This window comes from Dendrobium catenatum, unplaced genomic scaffold, assembly GCF_001605985.2.
Source record: "Dendrobium catenatum unplaced genomic scaffold, ASM160598v2 fragScaff_scaffold_659, whole genome shotgun sequence".
Lineage (NCBI taxonomy): Eukaryota > Viridiplantae > Streptophyta > Magnoliopsida > Asparagales > Orchidaceae > Dendrobium > Dendrobium catenatum.
The window spans coordinates 828,206-848,875 of record NW_021319121.1 but is presented as its reverse complement, the minus strand read 5'-3'; the positions used below and the strand labels follow the sequence as shown (position 1 = coordinate 848,875).

The window sequence follows — 20,670 nt, the reverse complement described above, 5'->3', positions numbered from 1 at the left end:
CAACTGTTTAAGTGCCTTAACAGTGTCGGAATTCAGAGATCTTGGGCTCGTTGGATTCGTCTCGCCGAGACGCTCGATTTGACTATAAGCATGCCATATTTGGAAATCATTTCAGTATCCAAATAATGCTTTAACCCTTCCAAATGTGGTCCGGGCCCCCGATTTGGACCCATTTGGGCTTGGGTTGGACCAATTTTGGTGTTGTTTGGTTTGTCTCTTTGAGATGTTCAATTTGACTATAAGTTTGTTGAAATTGGAATTCAGATGATCCCAAATTTAATTTCGATAAGTTTCAACTTGAATATGCCTAGGGGTGTCAAAATTGGTTGGCGGGTCAGGCTCAGGTCTAACCTAAATTGACCCGGGTCTAAATGAGTTAGGTATTTCAACTGGACCCGACCTGTGCAGGTTACTGGGTTGACCCAACCCGACTCACGTACCAATTTTGATTCAAACATGGGTGAGTGCGACGACAGGCGACGCGGTGAGCGATGAGGTCGAGCCTTGTGTCTACTATTACGACGACAGAAGCCTCCTTGTCGCTTTCCGATGTGGCCATCTCTCTCTCATCTCCTCTCTATCCCTCTCTAACTTCACCTTCGCTTGCGCCCACTTTGTCCTCGCCGAATCCCGTCGGCGTTGCTCGCTTCAGTCACGTACCAAAGTCGACAAAGACGGAGACAGGCTGAGGCCACATGCTGGAAGGCAGTGGCCAAATCCACATCAGCTTCCTTCATCGCAACAACTAATGGAGACGTACTCGATGAGATTAAGGCAGCAAGCAGGCAAGCGACGACGGTCGGGCCATCAAGGCAAACTAGTAGGTGACTTGGTGAGCGACTTTCCAGGTCGTTTTCGATTTTTCGGGTCAAACCCAGACCCGTCCCGAATTTTTAATTGTGTCGGATTACTGATCCCGTACCCGACCCGTATGTCAAACTGATTGACCCAAACCCCAAAATTTTTCAGATCAAGTTCGTACCAAAGTCGACAAAGACGGAGACAGGCTGAGGCCACATGCTGGAAGGCAGTGGCCAAATCCACATCAGCTTCCTTCATCGCAACAACTAATGGAGACGTACTCGATGAGATTAAGGCAGCAAGCAGGCAAGCGACGACGGTCGGGCCATCAAGGCAAACTAGTAGGTGACTTGGTGAGCGACTTTCCAGGTCGTTTTCGATTTTTCGGGTCAAATCCCGACCCGGATTTTTAATCGTGTCGAATTACTAATCCCGTACCCGACCCGTATGTCAAATTGATTGACCCAAACCACAAAATTTTTCAGGTCAGGTTCGAGTCGGATTTTAGGTCGTGTCAAATTTTGACACCCATAATTAGTAGAGATTTTTTACTTAAAAATATAACTTTTTTTCTACTACAACTAACATTTAAAAAAGCTGACAAGAAACCTTGCAATAATAAAATTGCAGTAGTTCCCAAGAAGAAATAAATCAACTTCTTCTTTTCATGTAATAGCTCAATTTCTTCTTCTCGTACGGCAAACCTTCTTGCCTTCTTGTTTGCTTTTATCAAGATCTTATGAGTTGTTAGCGGGCTCATTTTTGTTTTCAGGAACTGAGCTCGAGCTCATCTTTTAAGCTCGACTCGACTCATTAGCACCTCTAATGATGAGTGACTAACCCGATTTAAACCCAACTTCTCGATAGGCCTAGGCTTGTGAGTTTGGTGAGTCAAATAAGCATGGGTCTATGACTTCGTTTCATACAATTTTCTATAACAAATTTTTAATACAATTTTTTTTTGAAAGCAACGAAAAAAAATAAAGATCAAAAGCTATCCCAAATAAAACTTAGGCCGTTTCAATCAAGAAAATGCCATGGTTTACCCGAACCCGATCGACTCAATAATTGGCTCAAATATTTTGTCTTGAATTTGGATTTTGATCCTAACACAAATTCTGAATCCGGTCTTGTTTGCATCTAAGTTCAATGGATTACGCAATCGGGGAAAACCTAGTTAGGTCAACTTCTATCAGATTTCAAAATTTTCCTCAAATTTAATTAATTGTTAGATCAGATCAATCAGAATGGGCGGGCCGGCCTGCCCGTGACTATCTTTGCGCCGGCACGAGCTCGACGATCCTTCCGCTCTGCAGCGATGGGTTGTGACGCCTACTGTCTTGGCGGCGGCTCAACGTTGTTTTCGACGGCGGCTGTCCGTTGCCGGAAACGGACTACTCGATGCGAACTTGCTAGTGATGGGGACTCCGTTGAGCCCAGGGATCGTCACTGGTATAATCCAAAGAGGCGTCGTCCGCTGACCTACCGCCGTTGGCTCGAAGCTGAGAACTGCTCCGCCTTGCTTGATTCCGGAGAAGGTAAAATCTTAGTTGATTCTTTGGGTTAGTGTACTTGGCGTTTAGTTTTATACAAAGGCGATTGCTTGGAATTCAACCAATTGACATGTTAGCTGGCTTATGCGGAATTTGGAGATGGTGGCTTTTATATCCCTTTTTCTATAGGAATAACAGCCAAGAAAAATGTCAAGAGCCGTTGGATGAGAAAATTTGATAGTTTTTATCAGTTTTTTTCCTAAATTTTGTTTAAAAAATAAGCTATTTTTGGAATAACTGAATATAAGCTATATCTCACAAAGTATATATTATTAAAAATTTATTTAGAAAGCAATAAGCAAAAAATTATAAGCAGTCTCAAATGAAAACGTAGGTTTGCTGTGGTTCAACTTCAACTCTTTTAGTCGGCAGATATTATGCCTAACTTTTCCCCAATAGCCCCAAAAGGTTTTCTTTAGCAATAAAATTAAGACTGTGGTCTTTAAAGGAGCTTTTATTATGTTTTTATTACAAAGATAGAAAGTTTCGATCTTTACGATTGTTAGTCATGAAAATTTGGACTGAGGAGTTCATCTGGATCTGCTTGAATTAAATAGGGTATTTTCAGGCAGGAAAAGTTGATGATAATCTAAAATTACTCATTCAACAGAACAAAAAAGTTGTCACTAACAATCTTTTAATGAGATTAATGATGGAAATGTTAGAGGATGATATATGGTTTTAACAACTTTCCAATAAGGCCGACTTGGATGCAGTCAAATACTGATTTTGCCTTGTTTTGGAGAACTTTATGTGAAAGCATTGAGTAGGGGCATCTCCAACCGAATGCCAAACATGCGTATGACGTCGTTCGGTCGCTCCAGCCGAACGTCAAATCTTTCGCTATTTGCTTGCGAGTGAACAGTGCGACGTCAATATTGGTGTTGCACTATTCGCCTATGTGATTTTTTTGTCTCAACCTGATTTGCCAAAGAAACACGCGAAAGAAGAGAAGACAGTTACCTTCGCATAAGCGCTTAAATGGAGTTCGATTGGAGATGAATCACGACATTTTTGAGTTTTTGCATTTTGGAGTGAAAATGAGATTTTCGGTTGGAGATGCCCTAAGAAAAAAAAGGTGAGGGTTGGTAGTTTTTTGTACTAGCATTGGTGACGGAGTAGAACAAGGCTTTCTTTGTTGGGGCTAATAAATTAATTATACATGTTTTGAGTAATTGGCTCACCATTTATTGTTCAAATGTTCACTCCCGCACTCAATGATTTATTGACAGATAGGTTCATGCTGATGTCTTATAACATCCTGGGTGTCAATAATTCTTTGGAACATCCTGACCTTTATATGAATGTTCCTTTTGATGCTATGCAATGGGAGTCAAGGAAACGGCTCATTTGTGAGGAAATTAGAAGATGGAAGGCTGATATAGTATGCCTGCAGGCAAGCATATTTCTAAACTCCATCTGTTCTTTATGGTCCTATTTTTCTGGGATTTAATTGTTCTTGGCTGCACATGCTGCATTATTTCAGGAAGTGGATAGATATTATGAACTTGAGACTAACATGAAGAAGGATGGATATATTGGTAGATACAAGGTAGTGCATTTCTTAGCTGGAGTTGGATTTGACTTGTGTCTGTAATTTATGGAATGGGCATGAAATATTTGTAGCGCCGCACCGGAGATGCCAAGGATGGATGTGCTATATTTTGGAAAAGTAGAAGGTATCCCTTATGATTCTATAATCTTGTTTGCTGTGCCTTTCGTAGCTGAGAATTAGAGCTTCAAATTGCTTTTCAGGTTTCGCTTACTTGAGGGGCGTGAAATTGAGTTCAAATCTCTTGGTCTTCGTGATAATGTAGCTCAACTGCTTGTTTTTGAGGTAAATATGGATGTGCCTAGCACCAAGCATGTTGTGGAAGAATTTTTATCTGTTCAATGTTCATTTCTTTTTCATATATTTAACTGAGCGATCGGGTCCCTTGTGAAAATAATTTTATTTTAAATAGACATTATACATACAGTTGAAAATGTCAATTGATGTCTTTGTTAGATCTCTTTGAGATCTTGTAAGCTTTAGCTGAAACATTTTTCAAATAAATGTTTTTTAGAACATACTAAGGCAGTGGATTGAATCCACCATACATATTCAATTCATCTAATCAAATTATTCTTTTTATACCATCCAAGGATGAGATTCCTTAAACATAAGGAAGACGTGATTCAGATATATTGTAGTGCTTTGTAGATGGCCTTGTCAGTGGGATATATATAAACTCGTGGTACCTGCCCCAATAAAGCAATGTGTCTTTATCATAAGCTGCACACTTCGGCTTCATGGATATTGAAGCAAATGCTCTTAAGTTGTCAGCTTTAATTAATGAAATTAGTGGTACCTACTCTTGTTAACTAAAAGAATTATAAACAATTAATTAGTTTACAGTAAATGCAATATATTTTCACTTAATGATTGATTGCGTTATGATCAATTGGGCTTGAGATATTGCTCAACAGATTGATTCTTAACTGCCAGAGCTCCAACGTTGAGTCCAATAAATGAATGATTAACTACAACATAATTAAATACTACAAGTTCGTCCAAGTTCCATTTTTATCTGTTAAGTACATCATAATTTATACATAATGATGATGAAACCGGCATGTCTTGCATGTTGAAACATTATCTGTGGCATATATTGCCAGTGGAAACTTTACCTGATATTAATCATTGTGCATCCCATGACTTTTGGGTGAATATGTTATTATTAATAACATCTATTTTTTTTCGTAAGTGAGCCAAAACTTGAAATTATCTTTGCCTTTCTATTCAATTAGTTGTAATCTCATAGTTATTGTTGATTATTTTAGAGATTTCAGTTCAAATAGATAATTAATAACTTGGATAAATGTACATAATCTAGCGAATGCTTTGTTTTCTTGAATTAATCAAACATATTTTAGCAGCTAACACTGATATTTTTAAATAGAAAATCACTTCTTTGCTTTATCAAGTAAACTTTTAAAACCTAGTTCTTACTGTCAAATACTGCTAAATTATACTCCACAAAAATGCATTTACGAATAATCATCGGTGAAGAATGATAAATTAAGCCAACTCCAAATAAAATTAGATGCTGATAAGAAAATTTGATGGAAGTTATGACATGATAACCTAGAAAGAACTACACTAATAAGACAAGCTTACTATCTGATGTGAATATATGTATTTGTCAAGTTGAATGTCTTTGTATTCATGCCCCTTTGGTGCTCATTTTGAGAATTTAGCTAAACTAGTATTAATTCTAAATGCATATTTTAACTGCCATTAGTATAGGAATTGGATTCATGAAGCACACTCAAAATAATGTTGATATAGCTAATGACAATGTTGTTGGTCCTTTGACTGGAAAGATAATTTTAAGTTCTTCCACTGATGAAATGAGTATCTAACTGATATTTTTTTTAGTTGCGAATAAAATTCAAATTCGAGGCCCACTTTGTAGAAGATCTTGGGTTATGGTTATTCTGTTCTATATAGCATTATAACCCTTACCTTGATTCCTATAATTTTACTTTCTTCCCTTATTTCTAGCTTCAGTTTCTTATTTTGACTTTACTTTGGTCTTTAACACCATATCGTGCCAATTTGCTGTCTTAATTTACATACTATGTAACTAGGGTGTTATATTTCATTGAATTTTTCTGTGGCTGTTTTATAGGAAAACAAAATATTATTTAAAGCAGACTCGCTTATCCTTGAATAGAACTGTCTAGGGTCCTTTTAATAATATTTTTTTGTTTTTTCGTTTTTGCTTCCTTGAACAACTTAAGCAATTTTAAGGCATTTGATTTTTTGTCATGAGAAAATAATTTAGCTATATGAAAACTGAAATACAACTTTCATATTACTATTGGAATCCTTGTTTAGGATTCAGTTAGGGTGGTTGCAACAGTTGCTAAAAGTAGTTGTCCAATGGCTGAGGGGAAAATATATTTTTTAAAACAGTTATTATAGTTTTTTTTCTTTTGAAAAAGTCAGACAACTTTCATCTTATAGCTATCACACTCTTACAGATCTAGTTGTAAAAATATGTTTTTCACCATAAAAATTTTTGCTAGGAAGCAAAAAAGTTGTAGCCAAATAGAACAGTGGCAGCTTCTTGAAAGCAAACTAGTAAATGATTGCCCCAAATGGACCTTTGGATGGCTTTTCAAAAAAGCACTTTCATGAAATTTAATTGTTCTATTTAGTAAATAAATTCATTTTTAATTCATTTATTATTTATAATTAGTTTAAGATATTATAATAATGTTTATTTCAATTATTTAGTCACGCATATTGGTGCCATGACAGTTTTTTCCAAAAAATTATTCAGTTTACTCATCACTAGCATAATGCACCTCTACATAACACAACAATGCAATATAGTCCATAGTTTTTTTTTTCCCTGTAAAATTAACTTATGGAGAAGATTCAAAATTTACTTTTATGCTTGCAAAAATGTTGTCATTTGCACTTGACATGAATTTTAGAGGCTTAGTATTTCTTGCCCTTTATATTTAAGCAGAATAATCACATTTAGTTCAATCCTGTGTTGTTGTAGACAGGTAAGCAGAAAATTGATTCAAGAAGGGTAGTCATTGGTAATATCCATATCCTTTTTAATCCAAAGCGGGGAGATATCAAGTTAGGACAGGTAATTTTTTTTAGTCATGTAGTTCAGGTTGAAAGACTTATTTGTGGATATTCCCTTTGGTTCTGATAAAAAGATTGATACAATTCCTAGCAAATCAGTTCTATATTTCATTATAATAATAAAGCTCTTTAGTTTTTATTTATGTATTTCTACCCTTTTTGACTTAATTGTATTCTTTTTCATCTGCATCTTGTTTTTCTTTTTTTTTTTCCGGGCTCGCACGGAGCAGGGGTAAATGCAAATCACATTCTCTTAATATCATGTAGAAACAAATAAATAATCATGGAACACATAATAAATATTGTGAAAAAGGAAAAATCATAACTTCATAATGATTTTAAGTTTTTCAACTTGAACCGGCCTACATCCATGTGTATGGCCTTGGGATTCTTCTATCTAAAGCACTCCTTTGCCTACAAATCGATGGAGAAATAGTTTTAACTTATTAATTAAAAGGTAAAAGGACCCTCACGTTGAGTATGGACAAGGGCACCCCTCTATTTTTTTCCAAGAAACTTAAAAAAAAAAAGGAGTTAATTCAATTAATGGAAAAAAGAGTATCTTACATGCAGATTATTTAGTGTTAAGATCAAAGAATTCTGAAGCACATTTAGATTTGTAATCTTGTGATCCTCAAGCTCTTAGTTTGTGTGAAGAAGTAACATATTTGCATTGAACTTTTTCTTTGGTTGGATTATTTTAGGGTGTAAAGTATTCCAAATGTAGGGGTTTTATAAATTTTTTTGTTTGCTTGGAATACAAAATGATGCAAAGTATAGTAAATGTAATGTAAAGTGAAGTAGTTTATTTTGAGTGTAAAGCAAACTTCTCTGATTTTGAGTGAAAACCGTTTACACCACAAGCTTGCTTGACCGCCACTCGCTGCCGCCACCCGCAGCCCTCCGCGCCACAACCACCATAGCAGCCCGCCGGCCACCCTGACCATTTCCTGCTAGCCATTGCCACCTCCGCCCCGTTGCTGCTGCCTACCACCTACTTTCGACCACCCGCTGGTCGCCATCGTTGTCCGTCGCCATTTATAACAGTAAGGGGCAGATTTGAGGAAAAATCCAATCCTCGCTAGAAATAAGGGTAGAGACATAGGAAGTAGAGGGGAACATAGCATCTGTCATGACTCGGCCTAGATACTCGAATTAAAAAGGTTGGAACAGACGGTCAGACGATTGATTAAATTTTTATTTGCTAAATCTATCACTAATAAATTGAAAGAGACACTAAATCCTCAAAATTATTTAAAATAAAAGATATAAGTACCTTTCACTTGGAGCACCTCACCTACGGTACACATTTTTATCTTTTCTACTCATTTTAAACTTTGAATAATACCTGTTCATTTATAAATTTAGGAATGAGTCATAAAAGAACTCTCTGAATAAATCATGCTTTTAAATTATAATAACCCAAGGCATTATGAATAATATGCATGATCATTTCAAAATATAAATAAATTATATTTAATCATTTCATTTCAAGACTTCTAATGTTATGCACTTATGCATATATCATATGTTTATTCATTCTCATAAATAATACAACCGTCACAAAAGCCACCGTTTAAAATAGTATCAATGAAATTATTCCTTTTCAATTTTCTCTTTCTTTTCCTTAACCATCTTTATTTACGTGCACTGGTATATTGCGTCACAGCCAGTAACATAAGGGATGTGCTCCATCAGTCAACATCAACATGCACATGCAAGCATATATATCTAGACCATTTCATTCATATATTATTCATTTACTTTCTTCGAAAAGTGTAAATCATAACATATTAATTTTTATTTCTTTCAATATGATCAATCATTGGAATAAAAATGACAAATCATAATCTAGATTGCAATAAAACTTAATAAGCATAGACCACTATCTTTCAATGCATTTAATTTAAGAGAGAACAAAATAATTACTATAATTAAAATACATGAGTACTCACCTTATAATCTGATGCCACGATAATCCACCTTAATTATCACTTTGCTATCGTCAGCCTGGCACCTATATAAATATTTTATTATTAAAATTTGAATTAATAATTGCTCAAACTCTCTCTAATTAATTAGTTAATTCACTAAGCAGAATTGAATTTTTAAAATATTCATTCTCTCTATATATACATATATATTTAAATATTATTGTCTTTATTATTGTATTTAAAATTTACTTTTTATGAAATTTTTATTCTTTATTATTAATGTGTCAATTATCACTAATCTTCCAATTTATTATTTAATTATTATTAATTTCTAAAATAAACTTTTTATATTTAATTACCTTCTCGCTCTGATCATTTAATTAAATATACTTTCATTTTTCCATATGAATTATCTTTAACTCATAAAGCATTTATTTTTAAATGAATGCTTTATGAGTTAAAGACAATTCATATAGAAAAATGAAAGTATATTTCTTGGTTCATCATGCTATTGCTCTGGGTTTACATACGACTACATTGATTTTAGTAAAAGGTGCTTTAGATGCGCGTGGTTCCAAGTTAATGCCAGATAAAAAGGATTTCGGTTATAGTTTTCCTTGCGACGGCCCCGGGCGTGGCGGTACTTGTGATATTTCTGCTTGGGACGCATTTTATTTGGCAGTTTTCTGGATGCTAAATACCATTGGATGGGTTACTTTTTATTGGCATTGGAAACATATGAGTTGAAGATAATTCATATAGAAAAACGAAAGTATATTAGTTTTGGACTTTACGATAAATGACCAAAAAATAAAAAATAAAAAATAAAGTAAAATGATTTTCTAGGATTAGATGAGGGCATTTAAAGAATTTTAACAAAAGTATTTTTGAGAGTAAGATTTTAGATCTTAACATTTTGTCTGTGCATGAGGTTGCCGATATTATGTGGGAAAAAGTGACCTGTGATATTAAGAATATTGTAAAAGATATGCTTAGAGTTTTGAAGGAAAAATCTCCTAATACTAAAAATAGTTGGTGGAATCCAAATGTGCAAAAAAAGATGAAAAATAAGAAGATTTGTTATAAAAATTAGTTTAGATATAAAAATTCTGATAATTGGAAAAGCTGTAAAGAGGCTCGTAAGGAATCTAGTAAAGCTATTTGCGATGCAAAGGGCTTATCTTTTAATGATTTATATAATAGATTAGATACTAAAGAAGGGAGAAAGATATATGTATAAATTAGCCAAACAAAGAGATATGAGTAGTAAGAATTTAGTTCAAGTGAAGGGTATTAATGATGAAGATCAAAAAGTAATTTTCTTAGAAGATGATATTCAACAAAGGTGGATGAGGTATTTTTTTAAACTTTTTAATGAAGAATGTGAAAATATGATTGACTTTAGCGACTTTATCACCCTAAATGAAAAGAAAGATTTTTGTTTTTATCGGCGTATAAGTAAAATCGAAATTAGAGATGCTTTAAAGAAAATGAAGTGTGGAGAAGCTGTTGGACCTGATGATATTCCAATAGAGATGTGGAAATGCTTAGGTGATAAAGGAATTTCTTGGCTTACTAAACTTTTTAATACTATTTTGAAGACTAAAAAGATGTCAGATCAGTGGAGAATGAGTGTATTAATTCCTATTTTTAAGAATAAAGTGATGTACATGAGTGTGCGAATTATAGAGGAATTAAGTTAATGTGCCATACTTTAAAACTATGGAACCAAATGTAGCCGACCTCACGTAGTGGGACAAAGGCTTGATGTTGTTGTTGTTGTTGTTGTTGCATAAAGCATTTATTTTTCTAAGTCTAATTTATGATTTAACATAATAAAAATTTAATATATTCCTTATTTAATTTTTAAAATCTCATACACGATTTAATTATGTTCTCTTTAATTAATATGTAAGTACATACTTAAAATATATATACATTATAATTGACTAATAAAATTTTCAATTTTAGTATTTTCTAAATTATATTCAAAATATAAATTTTAGATTAAACTTCCTTAATAATATCTAAAAATTTGTAATTAGATAATTTTAATAAATAATTTAATAATTAAAATTTTATTATTGTTATTATTATTTTTCTTTCTAAGTTAATTCTTTTGTTTTACAATTTAATTTTATAAATATTAAAATAAATTTTCTTACTTTTCCAATTCGCCCGTTGCTTGTCGATCGACTAATCCTTTTTCCTTGCTTTCATTGTCACTCGATCTCCTTTCCTTCCTCCTTCTCTCTATTGCCTTCCTTCTCTTTCTTCCTCGTGGTTGTTGCCTTCTCAGTTTCTTTTGTTCATTTGTTAAATTGGATGAAGCGAAACTAAATCATCTCATGTGAGGAGTCGCAGTCTTCACTCCTGCACGCATTTCCTCACTTATCTACGTGATCCGATCTTGTTCGTATCTCCTGCGCCCGTTCAACTTGCTGGATTTCGTTTGCTCAGTCTGCTGCTTGGCCCGGTTCCGCTCCCCTGCTTCAACATAAGGTCCGGTTCTGCTGAACCGGCCTGCCGGTTCTTACAGCATCAGATACAAGAAGAAGCTCAGCCAAATATCTTTCACCATTCTTTAATCCTTGTCAAATTTCTTGATCAATTGTAAGGTTTTCGTTAAAATAAAATGTAAGGTGCATTTCCACCATTCTTTTTTTATGCATTTGCAAGATTTTGTGCTTCATCCATGTACATCATTCCTAGTTAAAAGTAAATGTTTTTTGTTCTTTCTAATATTCCATTAGATTCTGTTACACTTTTTTGCTTGTATTTTTTTTTTTCCAATTTCCACAGGTCCGCATACTGTTGCAGGAGGCACAAGTTCTTTCAGAGAAATGGGGTGGAATACCAATAGCACTTGCTGGTGATTTCAACAGCACCCCGAGAGTATGGTGTTTTTTTCTTTCTGTTTCTTATAATTCTGTAGCTTGTGCTGCATGCTATTTAAAGTGCAAATGTCGGATAATTTTGAGTATGTAAAGAAAAGTTATGATTATTATCAAAACGCATTAACCTCTTACCATCGCAGAATTTAAGTGACATCTATATTCAAGTATGTTCTAATAGCTTTGATGTACATATCTTTGCACTGCATTGAGCGATACATTTATTCACAAAATATCAATAGCCCTAATTTTGCATCTTCCCACTTGCAGAGTGCGATTTATGAGTTCTTGTCAACATCAGAGGTGAACATGCTAGTTCTGTTTTAATTTGTGATATGTCATCTCATATTTTTGCCATTAAATGAGTTGATGTTTTTTATTTTTATTTTTTTCTGTGCTTTAATGTTCCTTTTGTAGTTAAATATCACCAGACATGATAGAAAATTCCTGTCTGGGCTGGAAAGATTTCAACCTACCCTTCATAGTTTCTGTGGGTAATGGACTATCCATACAGTTTTTCTGATGAATGATTCCATCTCGTCTTTAGTGTGTTCGATTGTGTAGTCACTTCTTTGGGTTGGATATATTGGTTTTGTTGGTGTTCTTTAACAGTTCCATCACCATGGCTCACGTATTTCAGCTTGATTAATCATTCGTGGACTGATGAGGAGTTGAAAAATGCTACTGGTCATTCAAGCTGCAAGCTACTTACACATCCTTTTAAATTACACAGCTCATATGCTCGCATCAGCGTACTGATAGATTCTTTCTTTTTTCAAAGAAATTTAGCTTTCCTTTTATATTTGTCTGAAAGTTGGTGATCTTATAAGATTGTAATCTATGACTTCTCAGGGTGCTGGAAGGACTAGGGATTTGTGTGGAGAACCATTAGCTACTACCTATCATTCGAAGTTTATGGGAACTGTCGACTATTTATGGTTGCCCTGCTTCTATATCATTGTTAAGCTATTTTTGGAATTATTATGTATGAAGTTTAATCTTCCTTGTCTTTCTGAAGGTATTCAGGAGGACTTGCACCAGCTAGGGTTCTGGATACACTGCCCATTGCTACATTGAAAAGTATGGGTGGTCTCCCAAGCATGGTAACATATTCATTATTATATAGCATCTAATGTTGGTTTCTTAAAGCACAAATTTTCTGAGGCATTATGGTCTTTACTGCTCATAGAATCAGCAATTTGAAGCCACTCTTTATACAAAGCTCATTGTTGCTGTCTAGGGGTGTCAAAATGGGTTTTTGGGTTGGGTTCAAGTCCAACCTGAAACTAACTCTCCTGCGATTGATTCAACCCGAACCCAATCCGATTACACAAATGGGTCAAAAATCTGAATCAGGACCCGACCCGACATGCGACCCGAGCAAACGTAGAGGGCAGGCGAGCGCGATTGAGTGGAAACCTTTATATTTAATTATATAAAATTTCATACACTGACTGCATGACACTTATTTTACTAGTTATTTGAGTTGATTTCACTGCAAAGTATCTAGTCAATTGCATTAAAGTATTTAGTCAATTGCATTTTTTATATTCTTATTATGAATCAAGAGAGCTCGTAACAGCTAACACCAGACCATAAATACAATTACACAAAGTTCATGTTGCTCGTTCATCTTTTAACAAGGAATGACATACAAATAAAGACGTAGAAGCTAAAGCATAATTTATGTGGAATCATTGCACTATTACAAACAAGCCTAAATTTGCAATCCACAAAATTTTAAGGCAAAAATTCATCTAATTTGATAGAAATTATAAATACATAAATTTATCTCAAATGATGATTTAATCATCTTGAATTAGAAATCTTGTGAGAAAATTTAGATCATATGAAAATATACTTCAATAAATATTCACGCCATAAGTAGAAATCTAAATTCTATGTTATTTACTCAAATCTAATGAAATATTAAAACAAACACAAAAATATATAAATAAAAAGGTAACAAGCAAAGGATTCACTAGATAAAACATCAATACATCATACTAGTACAAGAAGATGGCTTCCCCTTGAAGTTGTCAATCAATGCTTATGCTACACTCAAAGAATTTCCATCTTATTGACTAGAAATTCCATTAAATATTAGTTTCTTTTACTTGCCCCTATATCCCCTTTTATAACACAAAAAGACCCAAAGTCGACAGGCTTCCAATTCCAAAGGTCGAAATTTTGATAGTAGTTGCAATACCAAAAACACAATTTATAGCTCAAATAAATGCTAAAATTGACAACAATACTAGAAGCATACCCCTGTATCAATTATAGTATTAGAACAACAATTCATGATTTACAATTAACATACCAATTCTTAAAGTTATTGAAAATTCCATCTGCTAGATCAATTAGATGCAAGGGACGACACAAGTTTGCAATTATTAAAATAGAAGATGCATAGATTCCGTTCATTAGAAGAAATAGAATGGGAAGAGGAATGGAAGTAGAGGTTGGAGGGAACAATGAACCGGCAGGTTAAATGAACAATTAACCATTAACTCAAGGAAATAGAGTCAAATGTAGCAAATATGGATAACCAACAATGGACCAACAGTAACCCAACCAAATTAGCATAAACACTAAACAGTAGAGAAGACAACATATTCTTTATATGGCTCATTATCCTAGCCATGATTTGCAATTTATAGTTGTAGGACCTTGATTACAATTAAAGAGCTGCCTAAAATGCATAGGAATTAGAGAAAGATATTTGAACCAGTTATTCAAACTATCCCCTTATTCGAAACGTAAAACCTTTTCTATCAGGTAGATTTTCTGATTCTGTGATCCAAGACATATCACATATAGATATTTCATGCCAATGCATAAGATATTTGTAATATTCACTCTTAGTAGTGGACATAATATTTTCATTTAAAATTTTACTTCTTGAACAAAATATGTAGAACTATTTAGTAAAGTGGTGGATGTAAATTCATGAGTGGAACGAGAGAAGAATTCAAAGCATTGGTACTTGGTTCATGAAATAAGTTCAAATCAAATTCATTGAAGATTGAATGAAAACCAAGACTTCTCGGTATTTCCATTTAATAGTTAATGTTTCATCATATTTATTTCCTAGTACACAACACATTAATTTTAATGGCACTTAGTCATATACATTCTCAAAATCAATAAAAGTTACATGGGATATTTATTTCCTCTTTAGATTTATTTCATTAATTGCCCTAACAAAAAAAAAAAATCATCTTCATAAGTAGGGCTCCAAACGAGCTGAGCCGAGCCGAGTATGTGAGTGTTCATGTTTGTGTTCATTTAATATCAGTATCAAGTTTGTTTATTTAAGAATCGAGTATTTAAAATATTGTTCAAGTTTGTTTGTTTAGTTAATTAAACGATCACAAACGAGCTTTAATCGAACCGAACAACGAGTAGCTTGTCGAACGTTTGGTTCGCTTGCGTTCGCTTGCAGCCCTATTCACAAGTGGATCTTTGTGGCATAAATTCAAATTCTCTCTCCAATATTGACAATGCCTTTCTAGCCCATTTTCCATGAACCTCCCATAAGTTTGATATATGCTTATAAATTTGATTCCGTTATACCTACCAGAAGAGGAGCATCCCCTTATTCTTGAATAATAGTTTTTAAATTCTTTTACTCTATTTATTTGGCCTCCTATTGGTTTTTATGATTCCATTTAAAAAGATAGGTTAACCAAACTGCTCCAATTATTCATTGCAACTCGTTTTAGTGAATTTTTATGAAGATAATGTAACATGGTTTAATGTAAATCAGATGCAAAATAAAAAATGTCATAAGGTTTGCGAGCTTAGTATCTGACATAAACAAATATATAATCCTTATGATGAAGCATAGAAAAATGACAAACTCATACTGCAGTGATAATTGAAGAATCCCTTTCTAGTAGAAACTTGAACGACGAGATTTGAGATCATAAGTGCACAACACATAAGAATCAAGCAGAAATTTGGATCAGAACATTCACACAAGTGAAACTAGTAGTAATGGTGGAGCAAGATGATTGAGGTGGAAATATGGTAAAAAGAATTGGGATTAGAAACTTGAGTTGTAATCAATGATGTCGGCATGATTCCTCCTATTCTTCTTCATGAATCTTTTTTTTTTAATCATGAAAGAAGCTTTATTTTTATTCTCAATAATTTCCTCTGTTCATAGCCATTAGTATCCCTATTTAAAAGAGGTCAAGCTTAACAGATCAAGAAAGAATCCACAAAAAGCTTAATATGTTATATATTCTATCATTTGGAATAGATGGAAGGGTACATTCTCTCACAAGTTGTTATGTGCTTTATGTTGACTCCACAATATGAATGTCATTCATTCGATAAGAGACTCGAATTTTCGAGCATAGCATGGTGAATTTTGAGCTTGATGGTGTCGTGATTGTAAGTATCGTGTGCTACATTAAGTGCTTTAATTTGACTCACTGTAGGGTATGTTAAGAACATTCAATATGATTACAAACAAGACACTCAAAATTTTACTTGGTTTTTGAACATAGCTAGTGAATTTCTGTCATAACTTATGCCATAGTTGCAATCTTAATAGGAACACCTAGGCTCACCCTGAAAATCAAACAAATGTTTACATCTTTCATTATGCCAGATGATAAGTTCGATCAAAAGGCAACAATTGTTTGAAACTGTCTTACCATTGCAATATAATCTCTCATAAATTCTGGGGACTTCATGCAAAACTTCAATTTTTATGGAGAAATTATTCTGTGCGGACACTGGACGGTCCGGAAACCAACAAGAACGCACCACGTCACCTAGTACCAAGCAAAAAAGTGACGTGGAACATTTTGATTGGTTTCCAGACGCCGTCCAGATCCGCACAGAATAATTTTTCATTTTTATGAGCCTTCGGTTATTCTATTTACAAACTTGAGAGGACTCCCTTGGATTGATACAACTAATAGCTTGTATTTTGACGGCATCTAAACATTGAGCTACACATCAGAACTTGTGAACCTTTGTTGTACTTCAAAAACTCATTAATACCTCGGTTTGAATTCTGTTGCCTTTCAATTGCAGAATATTGGAAGTGATCACTTGCCTTTGGCTTCTGAGTTTGTCTTCATCACCAGGTCTTCAGACTTAAAATCCCAGGGCCAAGCAACAGAAAACGAAGCAACTTTGGATAGATTTCTCAAGCTAAACAGCTAATTTTAGTCCTTTTACCTTCTTTTACTGTATGAACTTTTATTGGAAGAATGCAGAAGGTAAAAAAAGAGAACTTTATAGTCCTTCAGCTGTTCAGCATTCACTGAATCAATGTGCATGGAGGATTCTTTGTAGGAAAGAGAGGGGAAGGGATTGAACAGGCTCATAATGTACCCTCTTGACTCCAACACATTAGTTTATAACATATGATTGCATGCTTTCCTCATGGGTTTATTGGCATTTAACTTATTGTCTTCAAAGAGAAATTTCAATTGAAAGTTATTTTGTACTATTTATGCTATACATTGTAATGGAAAGATGGGGTGGTGTGGTGAACCATAGTAGCTCTAGTCATTAATTAGTATTTGATTGTCTTCTCTTTCATTAAGATGATTAAAAGAATTTACTAAAATTTGAAAGTTCATTGAAATGGGGGGTGTAAAGGATGCGAGCCAAGCTCCATTCACCACTAGCTTTAGCTTGATTAATTAATTGAATTCGACCTTCGGCTTGAGCTTAATTTTGAAAGTTTGGACTGCTCTCAAAAAGTCTCATTTAGAACGAAAGAGAACGATTATGATTCAAATTGTTTATGTAGTAAAATTATAAAAAAGAACGAAAAAATGAAAAGTAAAAAATAAAGAATCAATTAGATAATTTTAAATTGTATTTTACAGTAATAATTTTTAAATGTGTTAGTTCGCAAGCTAACGACTTGAATGAAGGTTAACTCTTAAAATTGACTTGTTAGCTCATCATGCTTCGCTTATAAGCTATTTGTCGAGCTGAGTTTGAGCTATACAAATCAAAAGCAACAGGAAATATATTTCACTGTGCACATTCACATAAAATTCAAGAAAATTCTGCGATGAACTAAACGAATAGTAACTATCTATCAACACCATCCATTGCTGCAGAAGCTGAAATGTAAATGTTGCAATACTTGCAGCAAGTAATGCAACCAAATTATAAGCAACAGCCATTTTTTCAGCCTCTGCAAAAAGTATAGTTCAGTTGAAGATGACAATGAAGATATTGGGACTTAGATCTGCTTAGATATTTTGGTTATTTGGAGATGAGCCCCAAAGGGTTAAATTTGAGAAGATTTAAGTGTAAATTCAAGGCTCAAGCTTACTTAAAGTCTAGTTTGTAATTAGCTTTATTGTAAGGGTACTTATACCCCATGGTCTCATGATATTAATGCCAATAATGATATGATCATTTGGAGGGTTTAATTTTTATATACTTACTGAAATGGATAAGAACAAAGAATACAAGTGTTGAATATTAGGTCAAAAATCTTATTTGTCTCTTTATAAGGTGATTCTTACTTATCCCCATTGGTTTACTTATTATTTGATTATGCTTACTTTACTCATCTTGTAATCTACTTATTTGTCTAGGTTGTTTAGATATAACCATAAATGATAGCCATTAAGCATCTCCAAAGCTCAAAAGGGTTACTGCGTTCATCGCGGTCGATAAAAAAAGAAAAAAAAAAAAGTTCAAAAGAGTTTTGACTTGCTTTTACATTAGGAAGAATATCTTCATTTCCTAGTAGATTTTGTAAGGAGTGGATGGATTCTTGCCTATAGGTAGGAAGATAATGACATGGTATTGTGTTTTTGGAATAGCAAGTTTCTTGTATAGTGTAGAAGTGCTGATTGACTTTATTACTAATGAAGGTGGTTGGAGTGTCTCCATTACCCGTTAAGGAGAGAAGCTGGTGTAAAAGGTTTTTCCTCCTATTCATGGAATAAAGGAGAATGCTTGTGTTTTGCCAAGTTCTAGTGGAAATCCTTGTACTTGATCGAGCTACGTGTGGATGTATATATGAATGCTTGTATGTAAATATTGATAAATGGTGCCTCATAATTGTAAGTATTAATAGTACAAAGTAAGCGAAATGGTGATAAGGAGTGTGGGCCATTTAAATGATATGAATAATAATTTTGGATTAAGTGTTTCTATAATCAAATCTATATAATTAGTGTTAATTGCTCTGAAAGATAAACTAACACTAGTATTATTGACTTGAGAAAAGAAATAGTTTTTTTTTTCATATTCGAATTCGGCATAAGGGATCTGAAATTCACCCTGAAGGATAATATTCACATACAGCTATCATTTTAAATACGAAACTAACCTATGAATAGCTTTAGTCTACGTCCAAAATTTTTTTTCCTTATCTTAGCAAACTAAAATAGGGTTTATTTTATATTGGAATCTTGGGTTTCTAAAGGAGCAAGCCCCTACAGATAATTGCATCTCTGAAGAGAAAACTTTTGAATAAAGTGGAGATTAGACTTGTTATGAATTTAAAATACATAAGAGTTGCCTCATATACATTGCATCTCTAAGATGGAATGTATAATTATTTACCTTAAAATCCAAAGAAAATTTGTCACACCATACTATGATTCATAATGATGATGCACATATTTAAATCATATCGTTAATGTTGCTAGGTCCATTGATAAGTAAATTTTCATTCATTTCATTAATTTAACATTATTATTATATTATCATTAAAAAATAAGACAATAAAATAAAACATGACTTATACTCTTTTAATATTGAAACTCATTCTTATCTTTTTAAAAAGACAGTTTTACAAGAGTTAAGACACTTGAAGAATTTCAAAGCTCCACCTGAGCACCACCATTGAACCATCGCCAAATAAGAGCCTAACTATGACCATCGGGCGACCATTGAACTCCCATAACTAGACCACCTCCTAACAACCACCGTTGAAGCACTGCATAGCTGCCATTGTATGACCATTACCCTTTAACCACCTTCATTTGACTATGATTATCTGATCATCGTCATATGAGTAGCATCTTCAACTAGACCAGTGTTACCTGATTAAAGTCTTCCGCTCATCACCGCCCAACTAAAAAACTTCCTGACCTTCTCTATCTAACTATGATCCTCTAATTGTTGTTGCCTAGCCACACCAATGCCCACCAAGTTCATCACAAACCACACTAATAATTCCATGGTACGTCATCGCTAGTAAGATTAATGTGTGCCGTCTACACAAATTGTGACTCTTAACGTTCAAACTAAGATTTAAGCTTAACTTTTCGGTCTTCCCTCACCAATAGAGTATGGTTAAACAAATAAGCAAATTATCTTTTAAAAATAGCTCCCATGCTAAATGACTCGTTTAACATGTAACATATTCTTTACATTATATATTTACTATATTGTATTAATACCTTCCCCCAAGGAATGACTTCATTTAACCATTGCTAAATATTACTAGAATCATTTCAGCTTAGTGAGGCCCTATAATTTCTTATTTTTTTTCAAAATTTTATATAAAAACTCTAATATCACTTACAACATATCTTTTATTTATTTATGTATTAAATCGTCATGTAATATTAAAGCAATAAATTCACTTACTCTATTGTCATGAATATTTTGATACACAACAATAATAAACATCATAACTTTGCTATCACTCAAGATCATATTGTTTCTTTTTACACTCCATTTACAATTTATAATATTACATCTTATGCTTTAAGAGTAATATAAAACCTATAATATTGCAGCTTTTGAATAATTGTATTGTATTTGAAGTAGCAAAACACTTAAAAACTATATTAAGATTTCGTTTGTGACGTCTTTTTTATTGTTTC

At 33.6% G+C, this 20,670-nt stretch overlaps 1 protein-coding gene across 4 annotated transcripts; it reads left to right on the top strand.

The window, feature by feature from the left end:
* The first annotated feature begins 1,997 nt into the window (after positions 1-1,997).
* Positions 1,998-17,309, top strand: LOC110094745 (carbon catabolite repressor protein 4 homolog 3). 4 transcript variants are annotated; one of them, XM_020820056.2, is made up of 13 exons: positions 1,998-2,339; positions 3,587-3,750; positions 3,841-3,906; positions 3,981-4,033; positions 4,110-4,191; positions 6,914-7,006; positions 11,760-11,834; positions 12,104-12,136; positions 12,251-12,327; positions 12,474-12,585; positions 12,686-12,771; positions 12,852-12,936; positions 16,889-17,309. In XM_020820056.2, the coding sequence occupies exons 1-13, from the start codon at positions 2,120-2,122 to the stop codon at positions 17,018-17,020; spliced, it is 1,278 nt and encodes a 425-aa protein (XP_020675715.1). In that variant the 5' UTR covers positions 1,998-2,119; the 3' UTR covers positions 17,021-17,309. The 4 variants fall into 4 exon arrangements, 3 of the variants coding, with proteins under 3 accessions (XP_020675715.1, XP_020675714.1, XP_028551422.1); XR_002302907.2 differs by having other exon boundaries at positions 2,003-2,339; positions 11,742-11,834; positions 12,860-12,936; positions 16,889-17,028; XM_020820055.2 differs by having other exon boundaries at positions 2,007-2,339; positions 11,742-11,834.
* Positions 17,310-20,670: the final 3,361 nt, after the last annotated feature.